This window comes from Pleurodeles waltl, chromosome 1_2, assembly GCF_031143425.1.
Source record: "Pleurodeles waltl isolate 20211129_DDA chromosome 1_2, aPleWal1.hap1.20221129, whole genome shotgun sequence".
Lineage (NCBI taxonomy): Eukaryota > Metazoa > Chordata > Amphibia > Caudata > Salamandridae > Pleurodeles > Pleurodeles waltl.
The window spans coordinates 131,398,033-131,416,126 of record NC_090437.1 but is presented as its reverse complement, the minus strand read 5'-3'; the positions used below and the strand labels follow the sequence as shown (position 1 = coordinate 131,416,126).

The 18,094-nt window shown below is 42.9% G+C and overlaps 1 protein-coding gene across 1 annotated transcript in view; it reads left to right on the top strand.

Annotated features, from left to right (window-relative positions):
• CCNG2 (cyclin G2) overlaps positions 1-18,094 on the top strand; it is a 67,130-nt gene that overhangs the window by 10,426 nt on the left and 38,610 nt on the right. The window contains exons 2-4 of the mRNA XM_069236819.1: positions 12,196-12,339; positions 15,724-15,861; positions 16,329-16,579. Of these exons, the coding sequence (XP_069092920.1) occupies positions 12,202-12,339; positions 15,724-15,861; positions 16,329-16,579 (527 nt within the window). The 5' untranslated portion in view covers positions 12,196-12,201. The remainder of the gene's footprint in view (positions 1-12,195; positions 12,340-15,723; positions 15,862-16,328; positions 16,580-18,094) is intronic.

Sequence of the window (18,094 nt, the reverse complement as noted above, 5' to 3'; positions counted from 1 at the left end):
ACATCGTAACACTTCAAGACGTGGTTCCCTTATTAAAAAAGGAAGAATACATGATAACATTAGATCTCAAGGATGCGTATTTCCACATACCCATCCATCCTTCTCACAGAAAATACTTAAGGTTTGTAATGCACAGCGTACACTATCAATTCAAAGTGCTACAGTTCAGAATAACCGCACCAAGGATATTCACAAAATACCTAGCAGTAGTAACCGCTCACATAAGGAGACAGCACATGCAGGTATTTCCATATTTAGACAACTGGCTAATAAAAACCAACACTCAACAACAGTGTCTTCTTCACACGCAATACGTCATAGACAACCCCAGCTTGTGTAGAATTTCTATCAATTACCAGAAATCACATCTGCAACCATCCCAAATACAACAATATTTGGGAGCAACACTCAACACACAAAGGGCAATTGCCACTCCAAGTCCACAAAGGGTCCAAGCGTTCCAAAATGTAACATCAAGCATACAGCCAAACCAACACTACCCAGTAAGGTTTGTAATGAAACTTCTAGGCATGATGTCTTCATGCATAGCCATTGTCCCAAATGCATGATTACACATGCGGCCCTTACAACAGTGCCTAGCAAAACCATGGACACAAGCACAGGGTCAACTTCAAGATCTAGTGTTAGACCGCCAAACACACTCCTCGCTTCAATGGTGGAGCCCAATAAATTTAAACAAAGGGCGGATATTCCAAGACCCAGTGCCTCAAGCTGTTATCACAACAGATTCTTCCATGATGGGGTGGGGAGCACACCTCAACAAGCACAGCATACAGGGTCAATGGGACAATCAACAAAAACAACTTAACATAAATCATTTGGAACTGCTAGTGGTTTTTCTAGCATTAAAAGCATTTCAACCACTTGTAGCCCACAAACACATCCTTGTCAAAACCGACAACATGTATTATCTCAACAAACAAGGGGGCACACACTCGTTACAACTGTGTCTCTTAGCACAAACGATTTGGCATTGGGCAATTCACAACCACATTCGCCTAATAGCACAATACATACCAGACATTCAGAATCAGTTAGCCGACAATCTCAGCCGGGATCACCAGCAAACTCACAAATGGGAAATACATCCCCAGATCCTACAGTATCACTTCCTCCGGTGGGGAACACCGAACATAGACCTATTTGCAACAAAAGAAACCGCAAAATGCCAAACCTTTGCGTCCAGGTACCCACACCCTCAATCCAAGGGCATTGCACTATGGATCAGTTGGTCAGGGATATTTGCTTACGCTTTTCCCCCTCTCCCACTCATTCCTAATCTGGTCAACAAACTAAGTCAAAACAAACTCAAACTAATACTCATAGCACCAACCTGGGCTCGCCAACCGTGGTACACAACACTGTTGGACTTATCTGCAGTACCCTACATCAAATTACCAAACATACCAGATCTGTTAACACAACACAAACAACCTATCAGACACCCGAATCCAGCATCGCTCAATCTAGCAATCTGGCTCCTGAAGTCTTAGAATTCGGACATTTAAATCTTACACAAGATTGTACGGAAGTCATTAAACAAGCGAGAAAGCCTACAACAAGACATTGTTACGCAAACAAATGGAAAAGATGTGTTTGCTACTGCCACACTAATCAAATCCAACCACTACCTGCCTCCACAAAGGACATTGTAAGCTACTTATTAGACTTACAAAAGTCTAATCTAGCATTCTCTTCCATTAAAATATATCTCACTGCAATATCTGCAGATTACGCATACAACATCACTTTTTAGAATCCCAGTCATTAAAGCATTTATGGAGGCACTTAAAAGAATCATACCCCCAAGGACATCACCAGTACCTTCGTGGAACCTTAATATTGTATTAACTCGACTCATGGGCCCCCATTCGAACCCATGCATTCTTGTGAAATGCAGTATCTGACTTGGAAAGTAGCCTTTCTAATAGCTATCACATCACTTAGAAGAGTAAGTAAAATACAAGCATTCACTATTCAAGAACCCTTTATACAAATACATAATCATAAAGTGGTTCTCCGTACAAATCCAAAATTCTTACCAAAGGTCCTATCACCATTCCACTTAAACCAAACTGTGGAACTCTTCTTTCCGCAACCAGACTCAGTAGCAGAAAAAGCCTTGCATACATTAGACATAAAAAGAGCACTAATGTATTACATTGACAGAACGAAACAATTTCGGAAAAAAAAACAATTGTTTGTAGCCTTCCAAAAACCTCGTGCAGGTAATCCTATATCCAAACAAGTCGTCGCCAGATGGATAGTTAAGTGTATTCAAACTTGCTATATTAAAGCAAAAAGAGAATTACCTATTACACCAAGAGCACATTCCACTAGGAAAAAGGGCGCCACAATGGCTTTTCTTGGGAATATACCCATGACAGAAATTTGTAAGGCAGCCACCTGGTCCACACCTCATACATTTACTAAGCACTACTGTGTAGATTTGTTAGCAACACAACAAGCCACAGTAGGACAAGCTGTATTAAGAACATTATTTCAGACAACTTCAACTCCTACAGGCTGAACCACCGCATTTTGGGGAGATTACTGCTTGGTAGTCTATGCACAGCATGTGCATCTGCAGCTACACATGCCACCGAACGGAAAATGTCACTTACCCAGTGTACATCTGTTCGTGACATGAGACGCTGCAGATTCACATGCGCCCTCCCACCTCCCCGGTAGCCTGTAGCTGTTTTTTTTTTTTTTTAGTTGAATGAAAATTGTAAATATTCTTTAATACACATTAAGTACATACGTAACTACTCCATTGCATGGGCACATTTAGTATATTCACAACTCCTACCTCACCCTCTGCGGGGAAAACAATCTAAGATGGAGTCGACGTCCGTGCGCAATGGAGGCGAAAGGGAGGAGTCACTGTCTTGTGACTCGAAAAGATTTCTTCGAAGAAAAACAACTTGTAACACTCCGAGCCCAACACTAGGCGGCAGGATAATGCACAGCATGTGAATCTGCAGCGTCTTATGCCACGAACAGACTCCTTTCCAATAGTTTTTTTTTGTTGTTTTTTTTTTAAGTTTCAAAAGTTTTATTAAGAATATATAAGGCGGTACATACAGCATATAAACAAACTGTTTAGCTTTCAAAACATTGTTTTTGTTCTTTTACCACAATTATTTCCATTGTGAGCATATATGCATGTACTGTCAGGCAAGTAAAAATTCCCAGTTGCATAGTTGAGTTTTGTACCCTTATTTTGAAGAAAAGAGGAAGACAGGTGGGGGGGGTGGTAAGGGAAGGAGGAGCGAGGATAGGGTTGTGTGGGAGGGGGGTTGATCTTGGTATAGGGGAGAGATGAAATAGTCATTTGAAATGGGGGGTGGGAGAGAAGGGGGAGAGAGAGGAAGGGTAATCGCGGGGGATGTAATATGAAGAGACTCAGGGTAGGCAGGGGGTCTTTGTATCCTGAGACTAGCTTGTTCAGGCCGAAGAGTAAATCGTTCTGTACTTCTCCGTCTGTAGCAAGTTACTATCTAGGGGTAGATAGTATGTATGTTAGATATGGTAAGGTCGGTTAGAGAGTGTCTACGTCTTATGTGAGTTGATTTCTCCGTCCTTGTTTGTGTTAGGAAGCGACTTGTATTATTATGTTGGGTAGTTCAGGGTTTCTGGCATATGTCAAAATTGGAGGCCTGTGGATTGATAGAGAGAGAGAAAAAAGAGAGAAAGGGGAGAGGAGAGCGTAGCTAGGGAGAGAGAGAAGGGACAGTAGGAGATTATATATGTTTCCGGGTCTAGGATTCTCAGAGGGTGATTGGTAATTGATATTCCCTAATCATTGATAATTGAACATTGGTCATCCGTTGGTCATCCACCAGCCGCTTCATGGTCTCTTCAAGAATGGGCGCCAGACCTCCGCAAATAGTTCTGCTTGGTCCTGTAGGTTATAAATCACTCGTTCATGGGTAGCCGTTTGATACATGGCTGTCATCCATTCTATGGGTGTGGGGGCAATGCTAGATCTCCAGTGCTGGAGTATGCATATTTTGGCTGTGGCAAGCGCCGTGTGGATTAATAGTTTATGTGCCCGTGATAGGGAGGGATACGGGCGAATGTCATGTAGAATGATAAATGCTGGTGGGGTCGGTTTTGGTATCTGTATGAAGTCCGATAAGGCAAGGCGTACCGCGTCCCATAATGACTGTACTGTTGGGCAGTGGCATAGAATATGGAGTTGGTCACAATATGGCTCTGTGCATCTCCAACAGTTTGCGTGCGGTATCAACCCTGCCCAGAAGAGTTTAACGGGGGTCCAGTACCACCCCTGAAGGATTTTAAATAGGCAAAATTTCAGGCGTGCTTCACGTACGCCCCTGTCGAGGGCTTCTAGTATGTCTGGCTATTCTTCGTCCGTGTAGGTTATCTCTAGTGTGTCCTGCCACTTTAAGCGTAGTCGTTCAAGTAGAGGCTGAGAGTAAAGGTGGTTAGTTAATTCGGCATGGAGGCCAGCCAAGACGCCTTTTTGTCGGCCCCATTTTTGAAGATAGGTGACGATGGGTGAGGTTTTGAGCATCCACGGGGGGGGGCTTCCTAATGTACTCCGCATACAGTGTTTGAGCTGTAGATATCGCCACTCCTGGTTACTTTGGATACCGAATTCTTCCTGGACGGAGGCGAATGTGCGGAAGCTATCCATCTATTATGTGAGATATATTGTGGATACCTGCCTCGGACCATTGGGGCCATCTGAGAATTTTCCCTCCTATTTTAATGCTTTTATTCCCTGCTATGGGAGCCTGAGTATGCAGGGAGGGGTGTACTCCTAGTAGTCAATGGGCTCTGCACCATGCTGTGTTTGTAGCCTTGAGGATGAGGTTAGCTAAGGGAACATGGTCGGCGTATGTTCCTCCCATCTCCGTATACTGTCCATATGGGAGTTTCTCTGTGATCACCCATTGCGGTGGATCGGCTATATCCGGAAGTGTATATATTAGCTGTGAGAGTTGTAGGGCCAGAGAGTATTGTTCTACCGAGGGTAGTCCTAATCCTCCGTAGGGCTGTCGTGCCAGTATTGTTGCAGGTTTCAGTCTTGGGCGTGAGGAGCCCCAGACGAAGGCCCTTATGGATGCGTCTATTAATCGGAGTGAGGAAAGAGGTATCTGTAGGCGGAGCATGCCTAGCACGTATGTGAAGCGTGGTAAGGTGGTAAGGTGACCATTCTGACCGCCTGTGTCCTGCCCCACATGGACAGGCCTAGTAGGGGCCATTTGGCAAAGTCTTGTTTCATTTTAGATATAGGGTCTATGTTGTCCCTGACCATATGTTCTAGACCTCGGTTAATGAACGTTCCTAAATATTTAAGGCGGGTCGGGGTCCATTTGAATTGGAGGCCATGTATCGCTGCCCTCGTCGTTATGCGGGATAATGGTAGTGCCTCGCTTTTATCCCAGTTTACCCGATATCCGGATAGGGATGTGAAGTCTTCTATAGTGGAAAGTAGTGCTGGGAGCGAGGTTTCTAGATCGGACATTGTTAACAGAATGTCGTCTGCGTAGAGATAGATTTTGGATATGCCCCCGGTGATATGGATCCCTTTTATTTGGTGAGAATTTCGTATGGTGGCAGCTAGGGGTTCCATGGCCAATAGAAATAGAAGTGGCGACAAGGGGCATCCCTGGCGTGTGCCCCTTCCAATAGGGAATGGGTCTGACATGATGCCCCCACAGTTAACCTGTGCTGTGGGGTGGTCATATAATAAACGTACTTTAGAGATAAATTGTTCCCCCAGGCCAAAATGCTTCATGGTTGTGAATAGGTAGGACCACTCAATGCGGTCAAATGCTTTCTCCGCGTCTAGGGACAGGGCTAGGGCTTCGTCAGGTAATTGTATGGATTCTAACAGTGTATGGCAAAGAGTTCGCATATGATTTCTGGAGGTACAACCTGGTACAAATCCTACTTGGGTATTGTGAATCAATGATGGTATCACCTTGCGGAGCCGCGCTGCTAGAACACTGGCTAGGAGTTTGAAATCCCCATTCAAAAGGGAGATAGGACGGTAACTGCCACAGAGAAGGGGGTCTCTCCCTGGCTTAGGCAGGATGACAATCGTGGCTTTATTGGATAGAGCGCCCAGGGAGCCTTCTTGACATGCTTCCGTCAGTGCTTCATGTACTGCGGTTATTGCCTCCTCCCCAGCCCATTTATAGAATTCCGCAGGGAATCCGTCTTCTCCTGGAGATTTATGGTAGGGGAGGTTTGTTATAACTTGGGTTATCTCTTCTTTGCTTATGTTGCCGTCCAGGAGGGCCCTGCCTGCCTCAGACAGACGAGGTAGATTGGCCGCGGTAAGGAATATCTCCATTTGTGTTTGATCTGTCGTTTCAGGAGTGTACAAATGTCGGTAGTACTTGGCGAACTTGTTTACAATGTCTTGTGGGCGAGTTAGCACTGCTCCTGAAGAAGATGTTATGGCCGCAATGGCAGAGGCTGCCTCTCTTTGTCGGAGCTGTTCCGCTAGGAGGCGACCTGCTTTTTCCCCTTGTTCGTAATGGCGGCCTCGCAATTTTTGCAGTGCGTATTCCGCCTGAGATGTATAGAGTTCGTTGTGTGCCATGCGGGCCTGTTCTAGGGCGTGTCGCAGCCTAGGGGATGGTTGGGCGATATATTGTTTAGTGAGGTCCTGTATCGTGGTCTCTAAGGTGGTTTGGCGGGCTATTCTGTCTTTGTTGGCCAGTGCTGCGTCTCGCATCATATTCCCTCTTAGGGTTGCTTTTGCTGCCGCCGATAGGATCCTTTTTGAGGGTACAGTGCCTGTATTCTCGGCCATGTATGTAGCTACATGAGCTTTTAATTGTTCCTTCCCTTGGGGAGAGCGGTATCTGTGTACAGCCAATCGCCATGGTTTTCGATCAGAGAAGGAGAGTCCCACCTGGATCCGGATTAGTATTGGGGAGTGATCTGAGAGCCCGCTGTCTAGGATGCAGGTGTCTTGTATATGAGGGATTCCAGTGTGTGATACTAAGAAATAATCCAGACGCGATTGGGTGCCATGGACGGTGGATAGGAAAGTATATTCCTTATCTTTCGGGTGTTGTATTCTCCAGCAATCCACTAGACCGACGTCGGTGGTCAGGTCTGTCAGAAGCGCTCTGTCGTGATTGTTACATATATCAACAGGGCCTGTCCTATCCATTATGGATTCCAGTCTCCCCCGATTATGTATCGAGTAGTTCCGATTTCTGTCAAGAGGCGATTTAGCTGTAGAAGGAATGGGCGTTTTGGGCCGGTTGGTGCGTAAATGGATCCCACGAATAAAAGTGTCCCCTAGTTTTAGTTTAGCAAATATATACCTTCCTTCCGTATCATTCCAGGTTTTAATGATAGTGACCGGGAGGGATTTACGCACTAGTATCGCCACTCCACATTTGCGGGACCCGTTACTTTCAGGGGGGGGCAGAGCGAAGGAGGGGGGAAAGAGCTCAAACAGAGTATTACAGTTCTCGCCTATGTAAGGGTACATAAAGATACCAATATACAATATAATATAATACTTCCTGAGCATTTCTTTTCCACTATAACACTGCCTCGTCTCGTCTTACAACGTTTCAATGACCTATTAGGTTGATCAACATAACATATCCTGGTATCTTATCACATTATCATGTTAAGAGCCATTATGCCAAGCGTCTCTCTATTAATCGTAGGATAGGTAATGGGTGTAGCTGAGCCCCGGGTTACGCGAGGATAATGCGTATCTCATCCTATTACAAACTCCTTGCCGTGTATTATTACATCATAATACTGACCTACTAAGGTCTTACTTGGTATGTGCCACCATCATAGTCATTCTGTTGTAGATGATAGTTTAAGATAGTAATAATGATTAGGATGGGGGTAGGTACGAACATCCGGGGAAAGGAATAGCTAATAGTTTATAATTTACAATGTGGTGTGGTGTGGCAGTGTAGGATGTCATATTATGTCGCTTTGTTATGCGGTATTATGTTGTATTATGTCCTTGTGTTCTATTTTTTTTCCATTTTCTTATTGTGGAATAAAATAAAGTCAAGTAATGGGAGAGTTGATATGTCTTAGGTTATATCGTGTTGTGTGTCCCTGTATTGGAATTAATTTATCTTTACGCGGTCTAATCCCATCCCTTGGGGTGATAATGGGGGCTAAACGGTTCTAATGTCAGCGCTGGTCGAGTGTGGTGTGTATTAGGAAGATTTCACATACTTTGTTGTTTACTACCGTGAGATATTTTGTAGTGTGTGGAATATAAGGCAAGTTCCATGATAGTTAGTTAGTGTTTATCTTTTGTTATCTGTTTAATGACCCTGTTACCTTGTTACCTGGTTATAGGGTCAGGACCGGGTCCTTATTCAACATACAGGGAGTTGGTGGGGTCTGATCCCTGTTCTAGTAATCACCCTCTGTCGTGTACTGAGGGCAAATAACGATTTACTGGTAGTTTTCCATTATAGGGCCTCGGCTCTAGTCATAAAGAACATAGATTTTTCATGTATCTGGTTTTAACATTGATACTAGCAGTCTTAGACAATTACAATAGTAATACACATATGATCTGGAAAGGTACTCATCCTTCCGCGGAGTCTATAGTTGTTATTTTCGACTCTCTAGCGATAGTCCCACAAGTCGTCTTGTCGCGTTACCTTCTCAAGAAGATCCAGTTGTAGGCTTTAAAGGGGAGCGGGATTTGTCTCTCTCCGATAGTTGGGTGTGGGTTACTACTGCGTGTAAAATCTGACCCCTGTCATCATATGATCTGGTTAGTCTCTCTATGTCTCTACCTCTATGACTGGCTCCGGTGTCGTGTAGAGCCGTCTTCGCCTTTTCCATTCCCGAGTGGGGGGTTTCGTCACTATCACTGCCTCCTACAATGTCATGCTCACTGTCTGTGTTGAGAGAGTCCATAGGCTGGGATTGGAAAGAGTCAAGGAAGAGTCTCAATTCGTCGGGGTTATAAAAGTCCTTGGATACTCCATTTTTGGTAACCCACATTCTTGCAGGATCAAAGAGACCGTATTTCATCTCTAGTTTGCGAAGCCGGGGTCGTAGGGCTAGGAAAGCCTTTCTACGTTCATTGGTTTCCTTGGAGTAATCAGCAGTTATTCAGATCTCGTGCTGGTCTATTCGGAAAGGGCCGTGGTTGCGTGCTACTTGGAGTATTTGTCGGGTTTGATTATGCCGCAGCAAGCATGCGATGATTGGGCGGGGCCTTGAGGAGTTGTCGGAGCGTTTTGGGCCTATCCTGTGTGCCCGTTGGAATTCTAGCGGCGGGTCAAAGTCCAACGAAATCATTTTTGGAAGAGTGGAGGTCAGAAAAGCCTGCATATCCGAGCCTTCTTCGTTTTCCGGGATCCCAAGTACGCGGATATTGTCTCTCCGGCTCCTGTCCTCCATGTCCGTTAGTTTGCTCCTGAGGTAGAGGAAGTCTTGTTCTCGCTCCGGAGACGTGTTGATCTGCGTCTCTAGTGATCCCATGCGTTGCTCTAGCCCTGTCACTCTAGATTGAAGGGAAGGGGCTGATTTACTTTCCTCCAGGTCTTTTGCCGTCTATCTGATCTGACTGATCTGAGCAGGGGTATGTGTGGCTCTTCGGCTGTCCCCGTCAGTAGCCCGCGGTAAGTATAAGGGGCGATGAAGGCTTGGATTTCTTACACTGGTGCCAGTCCTCTCCCTTCTCCTGTATCTCTGTTCTCTTGGCTCCCTCTGGCTCTCCTCATCTCCGATGCCCCTCCAGTCGCTCACCCCCCTCGCCTCTCCGCCTCCACGTGCCTCCTGTCGTGCCCCTCTGCCCTCCTTAGTATTAGCTGTCTGGAGGGGGGGGGGGGGGGCGAGGGTTTATTATCCCAACGGGAGGGTTTTGTTGTCCCTCTGTGATGGAAAAGAGGGGAGAAGTCGTGCCTCTGCCTTCAGTGATACCGTTCTTATTTTGAAGAGACTCGATCCTACCTCTCTGGCCGGGTTTCTCTCCCGGATGTCGAAGGGGCCGCACCCCTTTGCTGCGTCTCCCTGTGGGGGGTCGAAGGTCCGCGGATGTTTGTTGGCGTTGTAGGGAGATGGATGCGGGTCGTCACGGCTCCCGCAGTCCCTGCGGCCTGTTCGGCTGGCTCCTTGCCGCTGCGGGCGCGCCGTCCCCGGTCTTCCGAAGACGCGACTCCGCCCCTTTTGCCAGGCCTTATCAGCCTGGGGCGAGTCGTGAGTTTCCTGCCTTGCGTTCCGCTCCTACGGGGTCCCCAGGCATGATTCCGTGTCGCCGCTGTTGTAGGGGTGGAGGGACACCGGACCCGGTGTGTTGTCCGGCTGTCTTCTCGCCCCCGTTGCCAATCCGGGATCGGCACGGAGCTCTCGCAGTAAGCGGCCATCTTGTTTCGTGGCCCGGCCACGCCCCCGCTTCCAATAGGTTTTAGCTGTATGTTGTTGATGGCCTGTTTTGGGTTAGTTCATTGCTTTCCGTTGATTAAAGTTCTTGCCACTCATTTGCTTTCTGCATATTCAGTGGCTTTTGTTTTCATCTTGTTTGTTGCTCCCCTGGAGCATAGCTTCTTTACTATGCTTCTGAGTGGATGACTTATCTTTCTGCCGCTCTGATTCAGAGAACTAGATTTTGATGTTGCTTTTAGCACTTGTATACTGTTTATATTTTATTTTTTTGTCTTTCCCTCACGGATTGCTACCCTCTTTTCTCCCTCACTCAGTTTTGATCACCCTCATGCCATCGCTAGTCTGCTGGTTCCTGAAGCACTCCCGGTCTTCTGGTGTTCCATTTTTGTTGTTAATTTATTTTCTAAACCACCTCCACCATAGTTACTGTTTTGCTTAACCCTCCCCATCCTGCTTGGATTTTGCTTTAGTTATTCTTGCTTCTCACACTGCTTATTTGCCCATCTTCATGATGCTGTGTTTTTTTTTTTTTTTTTTCTTTTTTTTCTTTATTTTATTTTACTTTTTTTTCCCCTCTGAAGCAGAGTCCGGAGATAGCCACCAACACTTTCTGGTTTTAAGTGTTGACAGCCAGTCAGAGCTCTGCAGCTCCGTGTGCAAGCTCTTATTTTTCGTGAAGTTGGAGCACTGCGGCCCTACATATACACATTTATTTTTCCTTTAATATCTCAATGACTACTGAATGGATTTACACCAATTTACTGAAAGTGTAATCTGCATACCAAAAGCTACCTTTCTGTCAAATTTGGTGTAATTCTGTCCAGTGATTCGGGCTGTAGTAGTGTTCAAAGGTCCTATGGGGAATTAACATGAGGTTTAAAAAAAAAAAAAAAAAAAAAAGTCAAACTGCACCCCACACACACACACACACACACACTTACTTCTCTCGGCCCTCACTTGACAGATCACCCCTAAACTTTCCATGTGCTACAAGAAACACCAGGTCATTTTTAAAAAAAATATATATATTTTGTGAACGTGCAACAAAAACTGCTAAAGATGGGCAAGTCAAAAAAACGCTTTTTTTCAGGGAAACATGGTTCTAACTAAAACCACCTACGGGGGAACGCCAGTAGGTAATCTATTTATAATAGCATTTTAGTTGCCCACAGGACATGAGCCTATTGATTCATTTAGTTATTTTTGGCCCTGGAGTTCTTAACCAGAGCAATTGCTACCATGGGCATCAGTCTTTCCATGCTCTGAATTACTCGGATTACATGTAACCGAATGGCATTCTGGAATTGGTGTCCATTTTGATTTGCACTTCTCCGTTCTGGCACAGTGCTTGAGTGTGACATTTCACCTGCTTTGTGCAGGTGTTAGTCACAGTTGAAAATATCCAGACCCAATTTGAAGCAAAGATCAGTCAGTTAGCTTTCACTGTGAATTTCAGGTTTGTTACAGTGAAACACGTATTCTGCTTCATTTGTTTTTATGTTCTAAGTTGGTGCTTGTATATCTGGTCTGTACATGGGCATCTGTAATTATTAGTTTGGATGCCCTCTTTCCTTTATTCTGTTTATGTATGGGTTCCTGATGTATTCCTCTGTGTAAGTATGCATGCCTATTATTATTCTTTGCGTTAGTTCATTCGTTTGGTAAATGTCAGATTAATTTCCTTTGTGAATCGTTTTTCTTTTCCAGGCCATATCATAAACGAATACAGTCTATTGATATAGCACATTGTTGCTTCATGTGCATTCATAGATTACGTTAATTTCCATTTAGGAGAAAATGAAAGATTTGGAGGCTGTGGAGCAGAAGACTAATGAAACCTTCCGCTTACTCAAGCAGTTAAATCTTCATCTGGAGCAGGAATCGCGGTACCAACCTAGAGAGAAGGGGCTTAACCTTATTGAATCTACTTCCGAGGTGAACAGTGTCTCCAACACCCCTCCCCCAATTTGCTTTGTGTGAGGTTCTTCAACAGTATGAAGTTGGCTCAATTATAGATGGATTGTGCATAGTTAATATAAAGGGAATGTTCATTCACTGTACTCCAAGTTAATCGAGCCCCTCCATAAATGGGAGGCATGTTGTTTGGCACATTACTTAACTCTGTGTTGAGCGAAGACTGCCATGAAAATTGTTCTCTGAGCATTGTGGCGTTGCAAACGTGGGTTCAGAGCCAGATTCTGATCACTAAGGTGGCTTACGAGTTGGTTGGTTAGGAGGATGATTGCAGAACAGTGTGATGGTTGTAACGAAAAAGTAACTTGTAACACCATTAAATAATTGTCTACCATAACTGAGCAATGCCAATGTGTGGAGTAAAAGTGCAAAATTTCAAATTAAGGTAGGAAACGTGTTGTGAATAAGAAGACATGCGAGTATGTCTCATACAATCTAATGCTTTGTACTTCACAAAATAAAAGTACAAACGTTTGGGAAGTACACACAGTGCTTTCTTAGCAGTCGTATATGGATATTGTACCTTCATCAGTACAATATCGGGGTCTCACGTTACTGATGGTTTCTGTGACGTTCCTTTGCATTGCCGGTCTGAGCTGTCCTAGAATTGATACGGGCTGTTGGTATAGTGATATGTGGCCATTCGGCAGGTATCTGCCTTCTGGGATAGTCCTAGTGAGACTGTTAATTTATGCTGCAGTGGTTATGGTCAGAGTAGCATACTACATGTGAAAAGTATACAGGTTAGAAAATATCTTGTCTTAATTGGGCAAATTGATTCAAGCATTACTTGATATCACTGGAACCTAATAGATATGAATATATCAGAATACAGCAGCCAAGTTAATGTTTGGAGAGCAATATCTTTTTTTTTTATAGATACAATTTCATACATGGGATACTGGCAACTAGTAGGACCCGTCTGATAAAGTGACTTGCGTCCCCTCCCAACCAACACCAAACCATCTGATCACAAATAACACTAAACTCACCTGACTAGTTAAATTAAATGACAAGATGCGCAGAAGCAGAGTACTTCCCACTTTTTTCTTTTTTGTTCTCTTTATGCTTCCCGTAGAAATGTTTTTATTTCAACAATTTTATGTAAATTAAGACCCATCCATTATAAGGAAGCTTTGATATATGTTGAGAAACTGTCACAAATCTAAATTTATTCATGTATTACATTTTATTAGATCATCTATTGCTATTAGGAACCGGTATTAACATTCTGTAATTTATTTATGCCATTTTAAAAATTTGTTTTGTTTAAAATGTTATACTTCATAAGCGGTTTAGGATAGTCTTATTCCGTATGGAGTAAGGATTTCTATCATTTTAGGGTATTTTAAAATTTTTGGTATTATATTTTGATATTAGTAAACGTTTTGATAAGAATTATTGTAATTTTGTATATTTCTAAGTAGTAGCAATTATTTTTTGTATATATTTTTTTCTCCTATTCGTGAAAGGGGAATTTGGATTAGTCTATTTTGGACTCTTCAATGTAATTTATGTATATCTTTTGAGCTGTGTTTTTAATATGTTCTTTATTCTGTTTCTCGCTCATTTGGATATGTGATTTTATCTGTACTTTTATGGCAATTGCCGAATAAAGATTTTTTGACTGACTAGATGCGCTCTGTAAAATTAGACCTAAATGCAGAAGTAAAAAAAACATGGGGACATATTAAAAGTTTGCGCCACCCATGGCAGCAAGCTAAGTTGGTGCGATGTGTGAACAGGAGAATATCTTATTAAATCTTCAGCTCTCATCGCTGTGCAGCACTTGTGGCTCCCTAGCACCGACTGAGACACTCTAGTGCCGTGGTGCAAGGGTGCTTGTGTTACGAGGATTGTTTTGTGTAGGAGGCCTGTTTCTCTCTGATAATGTGCCACGCATGCAAGGGAAGTAAGAAAGCAAAATAAAGCTAGTTCTTTTCTTTAAGCCTCTGTCGGGTAGGCACACCATTTTGGGGCATACCCAAGTTCCCAAGTCTTTGTATATCTGAGTATGCATGCCAAAGAATTTTATAGAAAATGTGCCAATCAATATAGCTATGGAACACCTGATCCACAGCTCACTTTTGGGCTATTCATTGTATGTAACGTGATGGCTGACAGCTGCTTGAAGATAATTTGCACAATCTCTCTGAAGTTATGTAATGTTTATGTACAGCTACGCAAGGTTGGTATTAAAAGAAAAATTTAAGGTCTGCTCCAACCTGTTTGTGCCAACATCATATGTCTGACACTAGCTTATCTACTTATCATTATGAGGAAATGCAGTGCAAGCCACACCTAAAGTTATGCGTTGGGTCTCAACTCCTCCAGGAACTCCACTCATGTACTAACACTATTACAGTAATTTGAAATATGCTTTTGTGACTCGTTCCAGTACACTTTTGTGACTTGTTCCTCAGTTGGCATGGGAAGTGTCCTACACTTTTGCCTACTGCTATAACTTAGTTAATGTTTGGCACATTAGTGCACATAAACCCTGGCAGGGAAGGGGTTGAGATAAAATTAACCCCAGGCTCTACTCTTACACTTTCTGAAGTAGCAGAAAGGCAACATATCTAAGACGTTACATCAACCATAAATTTTAGGGTCTACATAGGAACATATACAGAGGTTCTTCACAGCACAGCTTGCTATGCCTGTGAGCATGCGTTTATCTGCAATTCCTCCAACTGAACTCACCCTGCGTGAGTGAGATACAATGAATTAGCCCCACAAAAGATAGTTATGGAAGCATTGGAATTGCTCTGCTTCTTATTGAACTCCAAAATCAGGAGTACAGGTTGGCTCAATTATAGATGGATTGTGCATAGTTAATATAAAGGGAATATTCATTCACTGTACTCCAAGTTAATCGAGCCCCTCCATAAATGGGAGTCATGTTGTTTGGCACATTACTTAACTCTGTGTTGAGCGAAGACTGCCATGAAAATTGTTCTCTGAGCATTGTGGCGTTGCAAACGTGGGTTCAGAGCCAGATTCTGATCACTAAGGTGGCTTACGAGTTGGTTGGTTAGGAGGATGATTGCAGAACAGTGTGATGGTTGTAACGAAAAAGTAACTTGTAACACCATTAAATAATTGTCTACCATAACTGAGCAATGCCAATGTGTGGAGTAAAAGTGCAAAATTTCAAATTAAGATAAGAAACGTGTTGTGAATAAGAAGACATGCGAGTATGTCTCATACAATCTAATGTTTTGTACTTCACAAAATAAAAGTACAAACGTTTGGGAAGTATTGCGATGTGTACCTTGTGCACTGTAACGATTTTCTTTTCTTCAAAGCTGTATGGTGCTAATATAATGCATTTCTTTCCTGTAGAACGATACAACTATTTGTCCAAGGTTGCGAAATGCGAAAGTTGAAGATTTGTGGACCTTAACACACTTTTTTGGCTTCCAAACCGAGACTTTTGTCCTTGCTATAAACATTCTAGACAGATTTTTGGCCCTCATGAAGGTATGTTACCCAATCTTCTTAAATCCCTTCTGGCAATGATCCTTAAAATGGAACTGCATTTTTTTTTTTTTTTTTTTTTTTTTTGTTTCCTGCTCTGCTTCAGCAGTAATTAATAAGTCCCTCTTAATCAGAGCAATATATGGGAGGTGTTGCGAGTTATTACGTACTAGCTCATAGATGCTGTTAAAAGTACTAAATTGCACAAAGAATGCTGTTGCCACAGTACTAGATTTTTAAAATGTGGCACATGGTGATTCTTTAACTTCTTGTGCCCCTGAAAAACAGTCTTAAATGCTTGCCAATTTTGTTTGCGGTGTGGTGTTGGCTTCTTGTAACTAGGCTAGCATTTTGTGGCAGACAATTGTAAAATCCTTCTCTAATAAAAGTGAAGCTGTTATTTTTGTTGCCCTTGTAATCTTACTGTTTGTTGGTTTAACCATCCTCCTCCTATGTTTATCCTGTTCCAGGTGAAGCCTAAACACTTATCCTGCATTGGTGTTTGCTGCTTTCAGTTGGCTGCTCAAGTTATTGAGCAGGAATGCAATATCCCGTCCATCCATGACCTAATTCGTATCAGCCAATGTAAATGTACAGCATCGGACATGAAGAGAATGGAGAAAATAATTTCAGAAAAACTACACTTTGAATTCAAAGCTACTACTGCCATAACTTTTTTGCACCTGTACCATACTATTGTTCTTTGCCATACCTCAGACAGGTGAGTGGTGCAGAGCATTTACGCTATTTATTTACTTAGTGGAATTGCACTGCAGTTGAGGTCATTTACTTCCATCACAGTTGAGGGAAAAAAAAAAAAAAACTACTCCAATGTTTCGCTATTTCAAATAAAGTGGTTTTAGTCGTTTCAAAGGCAGATCAATTTCTGGTTTCAAAAACTGCTGCAGTAATTGCTCCCATAAACTTTGGAAAGTTGCATTGAGTTAATCTGTTTTTCTTCTACCTATAAAGCCAAGGTTCAACTTGAGGGCACTTTTCCTTATATGAGAAATCAAATAATGTACGCTTGATTAGTGTTTGATTTTTGATCTGACGAGTCTCTCAAATGTTCCCCACCACTCGACTATTTGTTACTCTCCCAATTGCTTATGATTAATTAAATCAGTGTCTCAAGTGAAACAGTACATATGTCCAATGTGGGGGTGGGGGTGGAGGGGCAAAGGAACCATTGCAGCCACCAAAACGAAACTGTTGATGTACCCACATTATTTCACCCACCAGAAAACGATCGCCGTGAACATTCATTAATTTAATCAAAGGCTGACTTGCACTACTGCTCTGTAATCTGCAGCAAGAATGATCATACGTTCAATTGAAATGGGTAAATTACAAGCAGATATCCTAGTTATCCATGGTAGGTAAATGTATTGATTATGGCCTTATTGCTTGCTGTACTAATGCAATGCAGTGAAGGCCTAAGCTGCTCCCGCAACTCAAATGATGGGGATTGTCTAAGATGGGCAGCTGCAGAAGTAAGGATATTGACTCTCTCAAAGACTGAAGGGAACGCTGGTCAATGAAAGGACACCATACTCCTGGCAATGCAAGCTGTGTCTGACAGGGTGCCCCTTTTGAGATCATGATTATATCGTACATCTAATGTTCACTTAAATGACTGATATTATTTGTCAGTAATCTTTCATAAATCTGCATGCTTAAATCATTCCTCGTTGTCAAACTGGAGTCCCATGGTACAACTAGAAAAACAGTGTAATTTTGAGCATAGCTTGGGAAGGCTATAAGGCCTTCAGTTTAGTATCAAGATCACCCCCCCTTAGAAGCCTCCTTTCTCTCACATTTTCTACTGCACATTGTAAGACAGTCTCCTTCAATCTCAGCAGTTTAATCTAATCTTGATTTTTGTGTGTAAAATATATATTAATCTCACCAGCCACAGTCTGCAAAACAAAAGGTCTTTTTTTTTTTTAGCATGTGAAACCTATAAAAAGAAGAGGCTGCTTTCTGAGTACCAACACTAGAACTGCATATAGTGCCTCTAATGATCTTGCAATGTAAAGGATTGTAAGACCTGCTATATAATTTTTTTTTTTTTTTTATCAAAAAGCGTAAAAGACAGGGCAAGATCATTTCTGTGGCTTCAAAAAAGTGCTGTAGGATCATGTTTTTTTGGGAGACAGGGGGTGGGGGGAGAGGTAAGAAAATTACCCTTAAGGCACCCCCCCCCCCCCCCCCCCAAAAAAAAAAAGCATGAGAC